The sequence below is a fragment of the Manis pentadactyla genome, chromosome 2 (genome assembly GCF_030020395.1).
Source record: "Manis pentadactyla isolate mManPen7 chromosome 2, mManPen7.hap1, whole genome shotgun sequence".
Taxonomy (NCBI): domain Eukaryota; kingdom Metazoa; phylum Chordata; class Mammalia; order Pholidota; family Manidae; genus Manis; species Manis pentadactyla.
Window position 1 is genome coordinate 43759540 of NC_080020.1, and position 17606 is coordinate 43777145.

Consider the following 17606-nt stretch of genomic DNA (forward strand, 5'->3'; position numbering starts at 1 on the left):
ACCCATCCTCCCCAGTCCCTTTCCCTTTGGTACCTGTTAGTCCATTCTTGAGTTCTGTGATTCTGGTGCTGTTTTGTTCCTTCAGTTTTTCCTTTGTTCTTATATTCCACAGATAAGTGAAATCATTTGGTATTTCTCTTTCTCCACTTGGCTTGTTTCACTGAGCATAATACCCTCCAGCTCCATCCATGTTGCTGCAAATGGTTGGATTTGCCCTTTTCTTATGGCTGAGTAGTATTCCATTGTGTATATGTACCACATCTTCTTTATCCATTCATCTATAGATGGACATTTAGGTTGCTTCCAATTCTTGGCTATTGTAAATAGTGCTGCTATAAACATAGGGGTGCACTGATCTTTCTCATACTTGATTGCTGCATTCTTAGGGTAAATTCCTAGGAGTGCAATTCCTGGGTCAAATGGTAAGTCTGTTTTGAGCATTTTGATGTACCTCCATACTGCTTTCCACAATGGTTGAACTAACTTACATTCCCACCAGCAGTGTAGGAGGGTTCCCCTTTCTCCACAGCCTCACCAACATTTGTTGTTGTTTGTCTTTTGGATGGCAACCATCCTTACTGGTGTGAGGTGATACCTCATTGTAGTTTTAATTTGCATTTCTCTGATAATTAGCGATGTGGAGCATCTTTTCATGTGTCTGTTGGCCATCTGTATTTCTTTTTTGGAGAACCGTCTGTTCAGTTCCTCTGCCCATTTTTTAATTAGGTTATTTGTTTTTTGTTTGTTGAGGCATGTGAGCTCTTTATATATTCAGGACGTCAAGCCTTTATCAGATGTGTCATTTTCAAATATATTCTCCCATACTGTAGGGATCCTTTTTGTTCTATTGATGGTGTCTTTTGCTGTACAGAAGCTTTTCAGCTTAATATAGTCCCAGTTACTCATTTTTGCTGTTGTTTTCCTTGCCCGGGGAGATATGTTCAAAAAGAGGTCACTCATGTTTATGTCTAAGAGGTTTTTGCCTATGTCTTCTTCCAAGAGTTTAATGGTTTCGTAAGTTACATTCAGGTCTTTGATCCATTTTGAGTTTACTTTTGTATATGGGGTTAGACAATGGTCCAGTTTCATTCTCCTACATGTAGCTGTCCAGTTTTGCCAGCACCACCTGTTGAAGAGACTGTCATTTCGCCATTGTATGTCCATGGCTCCTTTATCAAATATTAATTGACCATATATGTCTGGGTTAATGTCTGGATTCTCTAGTCTGTTCCATTGGTCTGTGGCTCTGTTCTTGTGCCAGTACCAAATTGTCTTGATTACTATGGCCTTATAGTAAGAACTTGAAGTTGGGGAGTGAGATCCCCCCTACTTTATTCTTCTTTCTCAGGATTGCTTTGGCTATTCGGGGTCTTTGGTGTTTCCATATGAATTTTTGAATTATTTGTTCCAGTTCATTGAAGAATGTTGCTGGTAGTTTCATAGGGATTGCATCAAATCTGTATATTGCTTTGGGCAGGATGGCCATTTTGATGATATTAATTCTTCCTAGCCAAGAGCATGGGATGAGTTTCCATCTGTTAGTGTCCCCTTTAATTTCTCTTAAGAGTGACTTGTAGTTTTCAGAGTATAAGTCTTTCACTTCTTTGGTTAGGTTTATTCCTAGGTATTTTATTTTTTTTGATGCAATTGTGAATGGAGTTGTTTTCCTGATTTCTCTTTCTGTTGGTTCATTGTTAGTATATAGGAAAGCCACAGATTTCTGTGTGTTGATTTTGTATCCTGCAACTTTGCTGTATTCTGATATCAGTTCTAGTAGTTTTGGGGTGGAGTCTTTAGGGTTTTTTTATGTACAGTATCATGTCATCTGCAAATAGTGACAGTTTAACTTCTTCTTTACCAATCTGGATTCCTTATATTTCTTTGTTTTGTCTGATTGCTGTGGCTAGGACCTCCTCTAGTATTATGTTAAATAACAGTGGAGAGAGTGGGCATCCCTGTCTAGTTCCCGATCTCAGAGGAAATGCTTTCAGCTTCTCGCTGTTCAATATAATGTTGGCTGTGGGTTTATCATAGATGGCCTTTATTATGTTGAGGTACTTGCCCTCTATTCCCATTTTGCTGAGAGTTTTTATCATGAATGGATGTTGAACTTTGTCAAATGCTTTTTCAGCATCTATGGAGATGATCATGTGGTTTTTGTCTTTCTTTTTGTTGATGTGGTGGATGATGTTGATGGACTTTTGAATGTTGTACCATCCTTGCATCCCTGGGATGAATCCCACTTGGTCATGGTGTATGATCCTTTTGATGTATTTTTGAATTTGGTTTGCCAATATTTTGTTGAGTATTTTTGCATCTACATTCATCAGGGATATTGGTCTGTAGTTTTCTTTTTTGGTGGGGTCTTTGCCTGGTTTTGATATTAGGGTGATGTTAGCTTCATAGAATGAGTTTGGGAGTATCCCCTCCTCCTCTATTTTTTGGAAAACCTTAAGGAGAATGGGTATATGTCTTCCCTGTATGTCTGATAAAATTCCGAGGTAAATCCATCTGGCCCGGGGGTTTTGTTCTTTGGTAGTTTTTTGATTACTACTTCAATTTCGTTGCTGGTAATTGGTCTGTTTAGATTTTCTGTTTCTTTCTGGGTCAATCTTGGAAGGTTGTATTTTTCTAGGAAGTTGTCCATTTCTCCTAGGTTTCCCAGCTTGTTAGCATATAGGTTTTCATAGTATTCTCTAATAATTCTTTGTATTTCTGTGGGGTCCGTCGTGATTTTTCCTTTCTCGTTTCTGATACTGTTGATTTGTGTTGACTCTCTTTTCTTCTTAATAAGTCTGGCTAGAGGCTTATCTATTTTGTTTATTTTCTCGAAGAACCAGCTCTTGGTTTCATTGATTTTTGCTATTGTTTTGTTCTTCTCAATTTTATTTATTTCTTCTCTGATCTTTATTATGTCCCTCCTTCTGCTGACCTTAGGCCTCATCTGTTCTTCTTTTTCCAATTTCAATAATTGTGACATTAGACCATTCATTTGGGATTGCTCTTCCTTTTTTAAATATGCTTGGATTGCTATATACTTTCCTCTTAAGACTGCTTTTGCTGTGTCCCACAGAAGTTGGGGCTTAGTGTTGTTGTTGTCATTTGTTTCCATATATTGCTGGATCTCCATTTTGATTTGGTCATTGATCCATTGATTATTTAGGAGCATGTTGTTAAGCCTCCATGTGTTTGTGAGCCTCTTTGCTTTCTTTGTACAGTTTATTTCTAGTTTTATGCCTTTGTGGTCTGAAAAGTTGGTTGGTAGGATTTCAATCTTTTGGAATTTTCTGAGGCTCTTTTTGTGGCCTAGTATGTGGTCTATTCTGGAGAATGTTCCATGTGCACTTGAGAAGAATGTATATCCCGCTGCTTTTGGATGTAGAGTTCTATAGATGTCTATTAGGTCCATCTGCTCTACTGTGTTGTTCAGTGCTTCCGTGTCCTTACTTATTTTCTGCCCAGTGGATCTATCCTGTGGGGTGAGTGGTGTGTTGAAGTCTACTAGAATGAATGCATTGCAGTCTATATCCCCCTTTAGTTCTGTTAGTATTTGTTTCACATATGCTGGTGCTCCTGTGTTGGGTGCATATATATTTAGAATGGTTATATCCTCTTGTTTGACTGAGCCCTTTATCATTATGTAGTGTCCTTCTTTATCTCTTGTTACTTTCTTTGTTTTGAAGTCTATTTTGTCTGATATTAGTACTGCAACCCCTGCTTTCTTCTCACTGTTGTTTGCTTGAAATATGTTTTTCCATCCCTTGACTTTTAGTCTGTACATGTCTTTGGGTTTGAGGTGAGTTTCTTGTAAGCAGCATATAGATGGGTCTTGCTTTTTTATCCATTCTGTTACTCTGTGTCTTTTGATTGGTGCATTCAATCCATTAACATTTAGGGTGACTATTGAAAGATATGTACTTATTGCCATTGCAGGCTTTAAATTCGTGGTTACGAAAGGTTCAAGGTTAGCCTCTTTAGTATCTTACTGCCTAACTTAGCTCGCTTATTGAGCTGTTATATACACTATCTGGAGATTCTTTTCTTCTCTCCCTTCTTGTTCCTCCTCCTCGATTCTTCATATGTTGGGTGTTTTGTGCTGTGCTCTTTCTAGGAGTGCTCCCATCTAGAGCAGTCCCTGTAAGATGTTCTGTAGAGGTGGTTTGTGGAAAGCAAATTCCCTCAGCTTTTGTTTGTCTGGGAATTGTTTAATCCCACCGTCATATTTGAATGATAGTCGTGCTGGATACAGTATCCTTGGTTCAAGGCCCTTCTGTTTCATTGTATTAAATATATCATGCCATTCTCTTCTGGCCTGTAGGGTTTCTGTTGAGAAATCTGACGTTAGCCTGATGGGTTTCCCTTTATAGGTGACCTTTTTCTCTCTAGCTGCCTTTAACACTCTTTCCTTGTCCTTGATCTTTGCCATTTTAATTATTATGTGTCTTGGTGTTGCCCTTCTTGGATCCTTTCTGTTGGGGGTTCTGTGTATTTCCGTGGTCTGTTCGATTATTTCCTCCCCCAGTTTGGGGAAGTTTTCAGCAATTATTTCTTCTAAGATACTTTCCATCTCTTTTCCTCTCTCTTCTTCTTCTGGGACCCCTATAATACGGATATTTTTCCTTTTGGATTGGTCACACAGTTCTCTTAATATTGTTTCATTCCTGGAGATCCTTTTGTCTCTCTCTATGTCAGCTTCTATGCGTTCCTGTTCTCTGATTTCAATTCCATCAATGGCCTCTTGCATCCTATCCATTCTGCTTATAAACCCTTCCAGAGTTTGTTTCATTTCTGCGATCTCCTTTCTGGCATCTGTGATCTCCCTCCAGACTTCATCCCATTTCTCTTGCGTATTTCTCTGCATCTCTGTCAGCATGTTTATGATTCTTATTTTGAATTCTTTGTCAGGAAGACTGGTTAGGTCTGTCTCCTTCTCTGGTGTTGTCTCTGTGATCTTTGTCAGCCTGTAGCTTTGCCTTTTCATGGTGATAGGAATAGTCTGCAGAGCTGGGACGAGTGACGGCTGGAAGGACTTCCTTTCTTGTTGGTTTGTGGCCCTCCTCTCCTGGGAGAACAGCGACCTCTAGTGGCTTGTGCTGGGCAGCTGCGCGCAGACAGGGCTTCTGCTTCCTGCCCGGCTGCTATGGAGTTAATCTCCGCTGTTGCTGTGGGCGTGGCCTGGCTCGGGCAGCTACTCCAAAATGGTGGAGTCGCGTTGGAGCAGGAGCTGCTGGGAGGCTATTTATCTCCGTAAGGGGCCTCCCTGCTCCCTGCAGCCCAGGGGTTAGGGTGCCCAGAGATCCCCGGATTCCCTACCTCTGGATTAAGTGACCCGCCCTGCCCCTTTAAGACTTCCAAAAAGCACCCGCCAAAACAAAACAACGCCCACCAAAAAAAAAAAAAAAAAAGAAAAAAAGAAAAAATTTTTAAATTAAAAAAAAAATTTTTTTAATTAAAAAAAAAGGTGGTTGCTCTTTTTACTTTATTCTCCGGTGCCAGCCTCAGGCCTCTGCTCACCGGTCTTGCTGCCCTGTGTCCCTAGTATTGGGGTTCCCTATCCCTTTAAAACTCCCTAAAAGCGCTCGCCAAAGCAAAACAGCAAAAAAGCAAAAAAAAAAAAAATGGGCTCGCGCTTTTCTTATGTCCTCTGGCACCCGGCCTCCAGTGCCTGCTCACTGTTCTTGCTGCCCTGTTTTCCTAGTATCGAGGGCCCTGCACTCTGGCCGGGATGGCTGGGGCTGGGTGTTCGGCAGTCCTGGGCTCCGTCTCCCTCCCGCTCTGCCTGCTCTTCTCCCGCGGGGAGCTGGGGGGAGGGGCGCTTGGCTCCCGCGGGGCCGGGGCTTGTATCTTACCCCCTTCGCGAGGCGCTGGGTTCTCTCAGGTATGAATGTGGTCTGGATATTGTCCTGTGTCCTCTGGTCTTTATTCTAGGAAGGGTTGTCTTTGTTATATTTTCATAGATATATGTTGTTTTGGGAGGAGATTTCTGCTGCTCTACTCACGCCGCCATCTTCCGCCCTTCCTCAGATATGTCATTCTTGATTCTTAAAGAGTTTATGGCGAGAAGGCTTCCCCACAGACCTGAATATGTGTGTGTCTAAGTTTACAAACATGTTCATGTTCTTCCCTCTTTCTCATTCCCACTCAGGCTTGCATATATCACTTCTGGAACACATCCTCATTCCATGTCAGTGATGAGACCTGAATGTCTAGTCTAGATATGCCTTAATAAATATTTGTTGATGAATCATGGGTATTCACGGGTTTAAGATCCTGAGTGTTGTAGTCAGACAGCCCTGGGTTTGAATGCAAGATTTGTCACTGGCTAGCTGTGTGACTGTGGTCAGGTTAGCTTCTTTTATGCCTCGGTTTACTCATCTGTGAAGTGGGGATAATATCATTTACATCACAGTATCATGAAGGGGTAAGTGAGGGCACAGTAGCTCTCCCATATTGAGTGTCAAGTAAAGGTGGCTATTATAATTTTATGATAGTAAATACACAGAGAAAAGTGGTCCCTGAGCCCCCTTCTCTTCTAGCCTCCCAGGACTCATTTGCTACAGGACTGTCTGCCTGAGGACTGTGGCCTGTGAGCTCATACTGCTGCTGCAGATGGCTTCCACATGTGGCCCAGCCCAGGCGGTCCCTTTGCCCTCAAGGTGGTGCTGGATTCAAGAGTCCTGCTGCTGGGGGCTCACCTTCAACTCTCCTTGGAGTGACCAAGGGAACCAAATTGGATCAACCTCAGAGAGTAGCCCACAGAAATGGAACCATTAGGAAGCCTATGTCCTATTCTTTCATCCATTCAGCAGTGAGACTGTCTCCTCATTACAGTAGGATTGACAAGAAAAGGAACCTTTTTCTGGATATACAAAAAATAAAAGGAGAGCCAAATAACCCAGGATTTTCCCCCCTTGAGTTCTCTATGTCATGGGACATGGAAATAGAAAGACCAGATTCCTAATTTTTGATCCTCAATGGAAGGACTGGTGAAAAGGAAGGTAGACAAAGTAATTCTTATTTATTGACATACATACTTTCTTATATAATCCTCACAACAGGATGAGTAGATGTTAGTAGTCACATTTGGAAGTCTACAATCGGTTTGCTTAAGGCTACATGGCTAGTATGTGGCAGAGGGAGGAGCTGAACCTCTTTTCTGACCCTTACACCATGCTACATCTCCTCATTCAGAAGCTAGGTTGTTCATCTACTGAGCTAGAGGCCTTCTCCATTCCCACAAAAATGGAACAAAACTGTGGTGAGATCCACACTTCCCCAAGTAATCTCAAGGTTGAATAAAAATATTCACCAACTTCATCACCCATTTAATGAGCACTTACAATGGGCCAGGCTCTGTGCTATGCATCTTGGAGACAGTGTGAATTTAGTCCTCAAAGTAACCCTTTGAGGAAGATATTATCCCCATTCTGCTGGTGTGGAAATGGACTTAAAGCATTGAGGTAATTTTCCCTAGAAGTGAAGATTATGGAAAGGAGCCAGTCTCATTTCCAGAATTTTGCAATTTAGCTTAAAGCAGTGATTTTCAAATTATATTCCTCCCAGCCTCACATGCATAAACACATGCATGTATGCATAGACACGTGCACGTGTGCACACACACACACACACACACAAATGCACATATTTCAACCGCAGCTGTTCTCCTTTCATTTATTTTATATACTAGGTTTCAGATAATATTTTCTTTGAACGAAGAATTCTGCTTTTAAAATAATTTGAAAACCACTGGCTAAGGAAAGAACTCTGAACAGGTTTCTTATGGATTTTAAACTTTACTTAAAACATACGGGTGGTACGACTCCATTTCCTCCAGCTCAGGAGGGTCCCAGTGCCAGTGGTCATGGTCTTTGCTATCCGGATTTGTCTTAAATTTGTGTTCTTTAAAGATGGAGAAAAATTTAGCCCACTGCAAATCTAGTGGGGTATGTTGAGGTCCACTTTGAATCTCTTGAAAGGAGAGGAGAGTTCCTTTGTGTTTCTTCTGATTTGCCCATGCATGTCTGTGACACATGAATTAGCTGTGTTTACAGTACTGATAATTAGATGTTCATTTCAATAACAGTTTGTTTGCTCAATGACCTGAGATGCTTTCATATAGTGTAGATTATTTCCTTCTCAAATACTTACTTGGGAAGATGAATATAAAATCACCACATTAATGAATGCACTTACTTCTTGACTCCCAAAGACAGAATTAATAGTGCTTTATTTTGAGAGTGTTTTTGCTTCCATATTCACATTCCACTTATATTTGTGAAAGTCTCCCAGTAAACAACTTTAAGCTTCCATTTAAAAATCCACTGCTCTTGGTTCCATTGAATTGACTTAATGAGAGGTTGTGCCCCTTCCCTTTCTGCCCTGCCAAAAAAATAACACAGAAGACATTTATACAGCCAACAAGATCTGGGCACTTTAGTCAGTTCCTACAAAACGAGATGACCCGTGAGTTTTGCTTTACTGTTTCAGGACTTCTTGATGGAGACGTTCATCATGTTCAAGGACCTCATCGGGAAAAATGTGTATCCAGTAGACTGGATGGCCATGAGTATGGCTCAGAACAGGTGAGCTGCCATCTGCTTCCTAACAGCCGTGTCGCCCCAGCAATCACCTTCAAGAGCACGGGTCAGGGTAAAGGGGGACAGTTTCTCCCTGCTGAAAATAGACTGAAGTGGAACAGATACTTTCTTTCTTCTTTAAACCCTGGGGAACTCCTGACCAACCTCAAACCTTCTTTTCTAAAATTTTTCACTCCTTAGGTCTTTTTATGTACTGAGCTAGCTCCTTGCCACCTTCTCTATTCTTCAAATACCAGTGAAAGTATCATACTTTGTCTGTGAGGCCTTCCCTGAACTCTTGAGACAAAACAACTTAAGGTCAGCTTTATTAAATGATATTTTAAAATTTATTCGAAATAATAAACTATATTGTGTCACATATAGTGAAATAACTTTAGGAAGCATTGGATTAAACAGCTTTAAATTTCTGTACTCAGAGCTCTTAATACAGTAATGGGATTCTTTAAGAGGAGGGTTTAGGATACAACATTTCACAGATTTATTTGCCCATGGACTTATTTGGTAAATATATATCTGTGTGTATATACAATGCCTGTTAACCATGCCATAGAAAACCACTATAACCTAAGTATAACTCAGATCCCACATAGCCCAGTACAACATTAGATAAAAGTAATTATAAGCAGTTTCAGTCTTTAATTCTTTCTCTCAAATAATATTACTTCGTCAAAATGAAATTCAATCATAATATTCAGCAATATTTCCTAATATGCCCTTTCTCCATTCTTCTGCATCTCACTCTCTCACATCCCATGGTTTACCCACTTCTCTTAGAATCTTATTCTCAATTCTTATCCACAACCTCCTTTAAAACTGGGTATTCTTGGCTCCTCTTCCCTTTCTCTCACTTTCCTTTGGCTTCTTATATTTGTTTTAGGTCTTTCCCGTAGAACTCCCTCCACTCTACAGTTGCTAGAAGTTTTGTCTCTCTCTACCTATTTCCCTTGTTCTATATCGCAAAAGTCAAGAATTGGCTGGCAAAGACAGAAATATCTCTGGAAGGTAGAAGAAAAGGAGAAGTTGAAGAGGCAAAAGCAGAATTCTCTTTAGAGGGAGGCAAAGAGGAAGACTATAAACATTTATATATTAGTGATTTTGTCATCACTAGTCATCACCATCTGAGAATTTCTGTCTCGTGGATGCCTAAGAGCTGACTCCAGGCCCAAGTGGCCTCTAGTCCTTATTTTTCTGTCCTCTGAAAAGCTGGCCTTCCACTATTGGATACCTATGTGCCTAACCATATGACCTGATAGGCTCACTTGCCCATAGGCTCCTGGGGTCAGCTTTAGGAGCTGGTGAAGGGGAAGAGAGGTTAGTCAATGCAGAAAGAAGTGTCTGTCTATGCACTAGAGCTTATGATGAGAGAAGGAAAATCAGCCCAGCAACAAAATGTTGCTGTTCTCATCATACAGCTGGGAGGCTGACTTTGTAAGGATTAAATAGTATTGGTGAGAATAAGGCCTAGGCCACATCATGGATAGCCTCCATGAAGGCAGCTCTCCCTAGACCTTATGTCAGTGCCAGCTTCCTGGGCATTCAAGCTATACAGTTGCATGGGGCCCTGTATTCTGAAGGACCCCATGTTTGGCTTAATGCCCTGTTGTCACCATGTTGTCATTCTCTTTTTTTGAATAAGGAGACATCTTTTCATTGTGCACTGAGTTAAATTATGTGGCTGGTCAAACCTTATGGCAGTGTTCAGTCCTCTTGCATTATTGTAGTAGCCAGCTTCTCACCTGTGTGTGAATCCCTTCACTATTTGCCAGCTGGTCAATAATGTCTTGGAGTTTTGTCAAATTATATGAAACACCTAGGTGAATCATCTTTGACTCACCCTATACTTCAGAGACATTCAAGTATTCATTGTTATCTACCATTTTATACTTCTATGACTTCACATAAACTATTGCTCTCCTCCCATCTAGACCAAACTCAACATGCAAGCCCTCTTCAAATTCTTGACCATGTAATCTTTCCTATGTGCATCCTCCTAGGATTCCCTCATGAAAAGAGAATTTGTTCTCTTCTCTGTTTCCATACATACCCATATTATAGCACGTAATCCACTGTGCTGTGATTATTTCTTCTTATGACTGTGTCTGTACCTCAAGAATGGCCTTTTTGCGGGTGAGCACTATGTCTAGTTTATCCCTGTGTTGCCAGCTCCTAGCACAGAGCCTAACATTCATAAATATGTACAATAAACTCTGTGTATCCAGTGGGTACTTACTGATTAGTATTTTTAAGGAAATCCAATTCCAGTTTGCCTAAGCAAAAAGATAATGTCTTGGCTCAGACAACTGAAGGGTCCCAGAGGTGAGGCTTTAGGCATGTCTAGGTGCTCCAACAGGGCTGTAGGGAATCGGTGCCTCTGCCTCTGCCCTTTCCTCTTTCGGCTTCATTCTTAGGCAGATGCTCTCTCTGTGGTGGGGAAATGGGTTCTAGGAGTTCCAGATATATGTCTTGTTGGATTTGAAACCCCAATAGAATGAAAAAAAGCCTCTTCTTCAATAGGTGCAGCAGAAGTGTCCAGACTAATTTTCAAAGGTCTGTCTTGGGCTAATGCCTATCCATCAGCCTCTGAGGCCAGGACACTGATAATCTATTCATCAGCCTTGGGTCACATAACCCACCTTTGCAACCAGGGAAACTAGAATTATTTCTCCACAAATCATAAAGTCTGGGAGCAAAGGGGGAGATGGGGGAAGAGTTTTCCAAAGGCAACTCTAGAAGTTATTACCAGAAGGAGGAATAGATAATGGATGGGTAAATAAATGCACAGATATCCATCACTGATACAGAGTCAGGGGATGGGAACCTAGAGAGGCTGGAGCCCTGCCCACGCCAGTTCCCCTTCTGAGTTGCCTATAGTCATCTTAGGGGAAACACATGGAAGAACTTTGAAGGAATGTTTCGTCCTGAAATCTCAGCTAGACTTTAGTCTTTTTTGGAGATAGGCCCTCAGAGATGATACAATAACCCTTTATTTTATATACTTTATAGCCCTGTATATATTTTACATGTATTAGTTAGTTTATTTAATCTTTACAACAACTTTATCATACAGAACTATTATGATCCACATCTAATATATGAGGAAACTGAGGCACAGAGTAGATGAGTAACTTACTCAGTGGTACGTTGCTAATAAGTACCAGGAAGCTATGCAATCAGAGCCCATGTTCTTAATCTCTATTGTTTCATCCTGTAAAATAGTGAAGTTACTATGAAACAGATGTGTCCCCTGCATATTTATTGGCTCAGATAGCTGAAAGAGGCCCAGAGAGGTAGCTTACCCAAGGTCATGCAGCTAGTTAGTGGAAGATTTCAGTGTAAATTGGACGAACAGAACATGCCCCATGGCTTAGCCTAGATCATTATTCCCCAGAACACCATTCTCTTCTCTAAATATATGCATCCTAAACTCCATTCATTCACCTGGCCAAGGCAACTTAATATGTTGATTTGTCTGTACTTAACAGTTTCCTTCCTTCCTTCCTCCCTCCCTCTCTTCCTTCCTTCTTTACCTCCATCCCTTTATTCTTTCTTTTATTCTTTATTATTTATGTATTGTTATAATTTATCTGTTTTTGTCTATTATCACTTAAGATTTATGTATGTGTGTATATATATATATATATATATATATATTAGTCATATATAATTTATCTGCTTGTTGGAAGAGGGACTGGAGTTTTCCAGATTTGAGTGTCTCCTTAGCTGTGTATCGCTTGTGTATGCAGACATAATGACATGCCTACTGCAAGAAATACCTCCTGTGAGAGCATTTTTCTTTTTAGTAAGATGCACCGTTCAGTAGGATCTGATTTACTTGACATATCTAATTTGTAAATGATCAAGTTCTTTATAATATTATAAATTAACAAAATTATGCCTAGGAATATCCTTTCTCCTCTTTCATCAGCACCTGTATCTGGAAATCCAACATTTTGAGGGGGCTCGGGAATTTATATACATCCCTAAAGTTCTTTAAATGGAATCAACCAACACATGTTAATTGAGTGTCCTGGGCACCCAGGGTTCTCTCTCTAGGGAGTGGACAGGCCCATTTACATCGTGGTTCCAGAAGGCAGGGGGCTTTATAGGCCAGTTGGTACAATAGTAAATATGCCCATAGAAATATAACCAAGTGCTGCAGTCTCTGTAATGAGTTCAGAGCACAGAGAATTTCTGAGAAGTTAGAGTTATGACTGCCAGGGTTCAAACCCCACATCCACCATTTAATAGTTATGTGACCTCAGGCAAAGTTACTGAATCAGTCTGACTCAGTTTTTCTCACTGTAAAATGGGACTAATAATGGTACATACCACAAAGGACTCTTATGAGGGCTAAAATGAAAAAAAACAATATATATAAAATAGAACAGTGGCATATAAGAAGCATTTCATAAGTGTTAGCTATTATTTTTATGTTCACATTCCTATGGTCTGGGAATACCAAAATATTTCACAGGAGAGGCAAATCCGGACTGGATCTTGTCCACCTTTATCAGTGATATATCTGAAGGTCTAACATTATCTTAAGCACGTAACAGGCATATAGTAGGTAGTTGACCCTAGGAAGTTGAGTAGGGCAGTGCCCAGCAGTCCTATTATGGCTCTATCAGTGTGCTGGCAAATATCTGGTGCCCGCTTCCCCTTCCTGCTAAGGACATTTATTTGTAGCGCCTACTCCTTTTTGTAGACCCCACTTCTTCCCATACATATCCCCCAGAAGGGGGCCTCTCCATTGGTTCTTTAGCCAGCACAGCACACCTAATCCAGAGGTCCAGCTGGCCACAGGATTCCAGATCCTCACAGGAATCCCAAAGTACACAAGAAGTATCAGGGCCCACGGGGGTGAGCTGCGCCCTGACGCAGCGGGAATCTGCTCACTCACCATGACCCCTTGGTGCATGGAGCTTTTGAGGGTTGTGAGGGAAGGAGCTTAAAGGCTCTGGGAGAATAGATTTCTCATTGTCTCAAGGGAAGGAATAAAGCTCCCTTCTCCTGACCAGCTATTTTATTTCCTCTTGAAGTTTTGACCAGTAGACTCAACTACATCTCATGAACCACAACAGGAAGGCGAATGGGATTCAGAGAAGCTTTCTCCCTTGGGCACGGGCATCCTCACAGGAAAGGGCATGCCCACCTCCTGTACCCTCTTTTATTCACATCATACAATCTGTGGGCATAGGTTGGTTTTCACATGAGAGTTTTATTAGCCTCGAATCCTCCTGCCTCAGAGCTACATGGTGGCTGGGCAGTTAAGGATAATGATGTAATAACAACAACTGACTTTTATTGAAGATTCCTGTGTGCTAAGGCACTGGGCCATTGACTTCATATATTGCATCTCATTTAATCTTCACACGTGGCTCATTTCACATATCAGGCAGGTGAGATTCTCAGAGGTCGGCAGCCAGCTCCAGGCCCCAGTGCAGAAGCATGGCAGTGTGGGAATCTGACCTCAGGCAGGCTTCCTCCAGCAGCTGCAGGAGTCTGTGTGCACCTTCCATTACCCCATCCAGTCCAAGGACTAGTGTACATGGTGCATTCAGGCTAACTCAGAAAACAAAACATAGGGACTCTTGGTTGCCTCTGGCAATAAGGATTTGTTGTGCCACACACAGACAGGTAGGAGGCTGAGGATCCAGGCCAGGGGCCACAGTGAAGCCTAATGAGAAGCAGTTTGCAGCATACCAACCTCAGGTTTGGCCCCTTCTCTGCCAGCTTCTTCCTGTTCTCTGCAGCTGATTTCTCTTGCATATGGCTTCCGCTTCCTCCCAGAATCAACTGGTAATGGCTTCTCCTCAGGGCCCAGGTTCTTTAGGACTGCCTACAAAGATTTGATTTGTACTCTCCAAGCCCAGGTACCCACCAGGTCACCCCTAGGCCACTGGCCACCCACAGGCCAAGACTGCCTGAGCCTAGTGTTGGTTCTTCACCTGTCAGCTGTGGGCAGGGCAGCAGGATGAGAGCGACGAAGTGTGCGGGGCTCTGTGCATGGTGGGCACGGGTAGGAGCATGCCCGGGGCCAAAGGCTATGTAAGCTGGCCTTCAAGGGTGCCCGTATACCCTTTGGGCTCATTGTAAAGCCTTTAGAGAAAGACAGACCTGAGTTTGGATCTAGACTCTCCTGCTTATTATATAGTATGTGAATGTGAGGAAATTATTTGATCTCTTTCCTCTTCTGCTAAATGGGTATAACCATAGTACCTACTTCAGTCTGTAGAACTAAGTGAACTACAATTAAACACAGGCTACCTGAACAATAACTATGATACTTCCATCACTGCTATTAATAAGGTGACCTCACAGCTTGGATTGAACAGAATCACAGAGATTTCCTTGTGGGAAGAACAGCATAGTGGTTAAATACTAGGTTCTAAAGACAGCACACCTTTGTTTAAATCCTGGTTCCATATGTTGGCTGGGTTATTAGGAAAGTTACCTAAACTCACATGTGTAAAGTGGAAACAAAATATGACTCAGAGATTAATGTGAGAATTAAAAAAGAAAAACTAAAAACAGAAAGACTCCATGGAAAATACTTAGCATGGAGCCAGACGGATAGTTGGTAACTGTGGCTGTGACTGTTACAGGCTCTATAGCACCTGCTATAAGCATCATGGATGAGAGGCAGGAAGTGTTAGACTGAGATCTGATCATGAACTTTGTTTCAACAATTCAATTTTATTATTGAGAGTAATAGAAAGAATTGAGTATGCTTTCAATCCAACCCACTTTACTATATTAGTCTTTAAGTACAATTGTTTTCTAAGAAAAGACAAAAGACGCCCTTTTTCAAACCCATACATGGCAATCCAAAATTAAGTAATATTTTGATTCCCAGGGGGTAGTTGTGGAAGAATTCAGTGAAAGGGAGGAAACTTGACTTACTCCCCCCAGCCCCCATCTGCCACTAGTCCCCACCATTAGCATAGGGGGCTGATCAATTCTTGGTTATTAGACTGGAGTGTGAGCGCTGGGGACAGGTTTAGGCTGACAATCAAAATTAATAACTGTTACTAAAACTACTGATAGCTTTGTTGCTGCTGAGAATGTGTAAAACCCCTCATTTTGGTCTCATAGTAGAGATTCTGAGATGTTTATACATAATATGACAGCCATTCAATGATTTCCATCTGGGGAATCAGATACTAATACTTAAGGAGAAAATACAGATTTTTTTTTTCAAAGGCATATTAGCCAATGCCAGAATAGCAAAACCAAAGAAATCTCACTTTTTGACAACCTGATGGGGTGGTGAATTTTGTGGGACTTTCGTTTACTGTTTTCACATGGCCCCTACCTGCTTCAGAACTGGGTGCTGGTTGCACCTTGTCTTGTCTGCCTATTTTGCTATCAGCCCTGCCTTAGAAGGAAGCGTGAAGCAACCAAAGAGGTCCAAAGGGGTCATCGCCTCCACATTACGTTTTGTCAGGCACTGTGCTCAGCACTTCACATGCATCCACCACTAAACCCGGCAGCAGCACCCTGAAAGGGGTTATGTTGGCCTAAAGCAGGGAAACTGAGATGTCAAAGGTGTTATTAATATGTCCCAAATCAACACAGCTGGGGAGTGGAAAAGCCAGAAATCACATCCAGTGTGAGTGTATATGTGTATGTACAAATTTTGTGATCCTTATACCAGGATGCATTGCCTTCTTTGTTCAACAAACATTTTAGTGTTTAACAGACACCTTGCCCAGGGTTCCTTATAAGCAACGCCAGGTGTAGCACATGTACAGGTGCCCTGCCCAAATTTTGGGCCCATTCAAAATACACCTGCAGCTTCAGTGCATATTTACCATCCACTCTACGATCTTCCTACTTCTCTCATTCTCTGGTGTTCTCTGGCTGCAGGAGAGTGCTCAGCTCCCCTACAGGACAGGACAGGAGTACTGGGGACTTAATGTCCATAGGAGCAATCTTTAACCAGAGTGGGGTTGGTGTTAGTGGATAAAATAACCCAGGTTTCTCCCCCACTGGGAGAGGACACTTCTGATGTGCAGGTACATTCTATCTAGTCTCTCAGTGGTTCCCAAGCAGAATTGAGCCCCAATTATTGTCCAGAGCAATAACCTTCAAATCAACACTTCCTTTACTGGCTTTCTATTATGCCTCAGGTAGGCTAAATAGGCATTTTCCCTGGACATTTCCAATGGATAACTAGTTATTGACTGTCCACTATTAATCAAAAATGATAGACAGTGGTACACGTAAGATCTGGTCACTGCTGTCTAAGATTTTACAAACACACACACACACACACACACACACACACACACACACACACACAATGGAGACTTGACCACAGTTGGGCATATGACAAACTGTAAAAAACCAGGAAAGAGACGATGGTGGTTTGGTTTGGTTCAGGTCAGTGGCAGTGGGGTGATGAGAAATAGTCAAATTCTGGATATATTTTCAAAGTAATGCTAAGAGGCTTTATTGACAGGCCAGGTGTAATATGTAAGAGAAAGAGAAAAGTCAAGGATGCTACCAAAGTTACTTTTTTCCCCCTTCAGCAATTGGAAGAATGCAGTTGCCCTTTACTTAGATGGAAGATTACAGAAAGAGGACAGGTAACAGGAGCTGAGTTTTTGACCCATATGTTTGAGATGCCTGATCATTGTCCAAGTGAGGATATAGATTGGAGAGGTAGAGCTCAGGGGAGAAGCCAGGGGTAACGATACAAGTTCGGAAGTCAAAGTCACGTAGATCGGAGAGTAGATGAGATCACAAGGGAGTCTCTGATTTCAAGGAAAGTACAGTCTCGTGAAAGAGACAGACATTGAGCCACACAAATAAATCATCCCAGACCGTGATGAATGCTGGGAAGGGATCGTAGTGATTGTCCTTTGGGGAAAATAAAGATGCAGTAGACACTGTCCTGAAGAGATGAGAAGGAAAGGGGCATTCCAGACAAAGGAAGAACATGGCTGTGAGCTCAGGAAACAACCAGAAGCACAGGGTAATAGTGAGAAATAAGTCTAGAAATGT

General features: G+C 41.7%; 1 protein-coding gene across 1 annotated transcript in view; it reads left to right on the forward strand.

Moving 5' to 3' along the window:
- Positions 1-17606, forward strand: part of DOCK2 (dedicator of cytokinesis 2) — a 412382-nt gene that overhangs the window by 318408 nt on the left and 76368 nt on the right. Inside the window, exon 29 of the mRNA XM_036884746.2 lies at positions 8488-8582. Coding sequence (XP_036740641.2) covers positions 8488-8582 — 95 coding nt within the window. The remainder of the gene's footprint in view (positions 1-8487; positions 8583-17606) is intronic.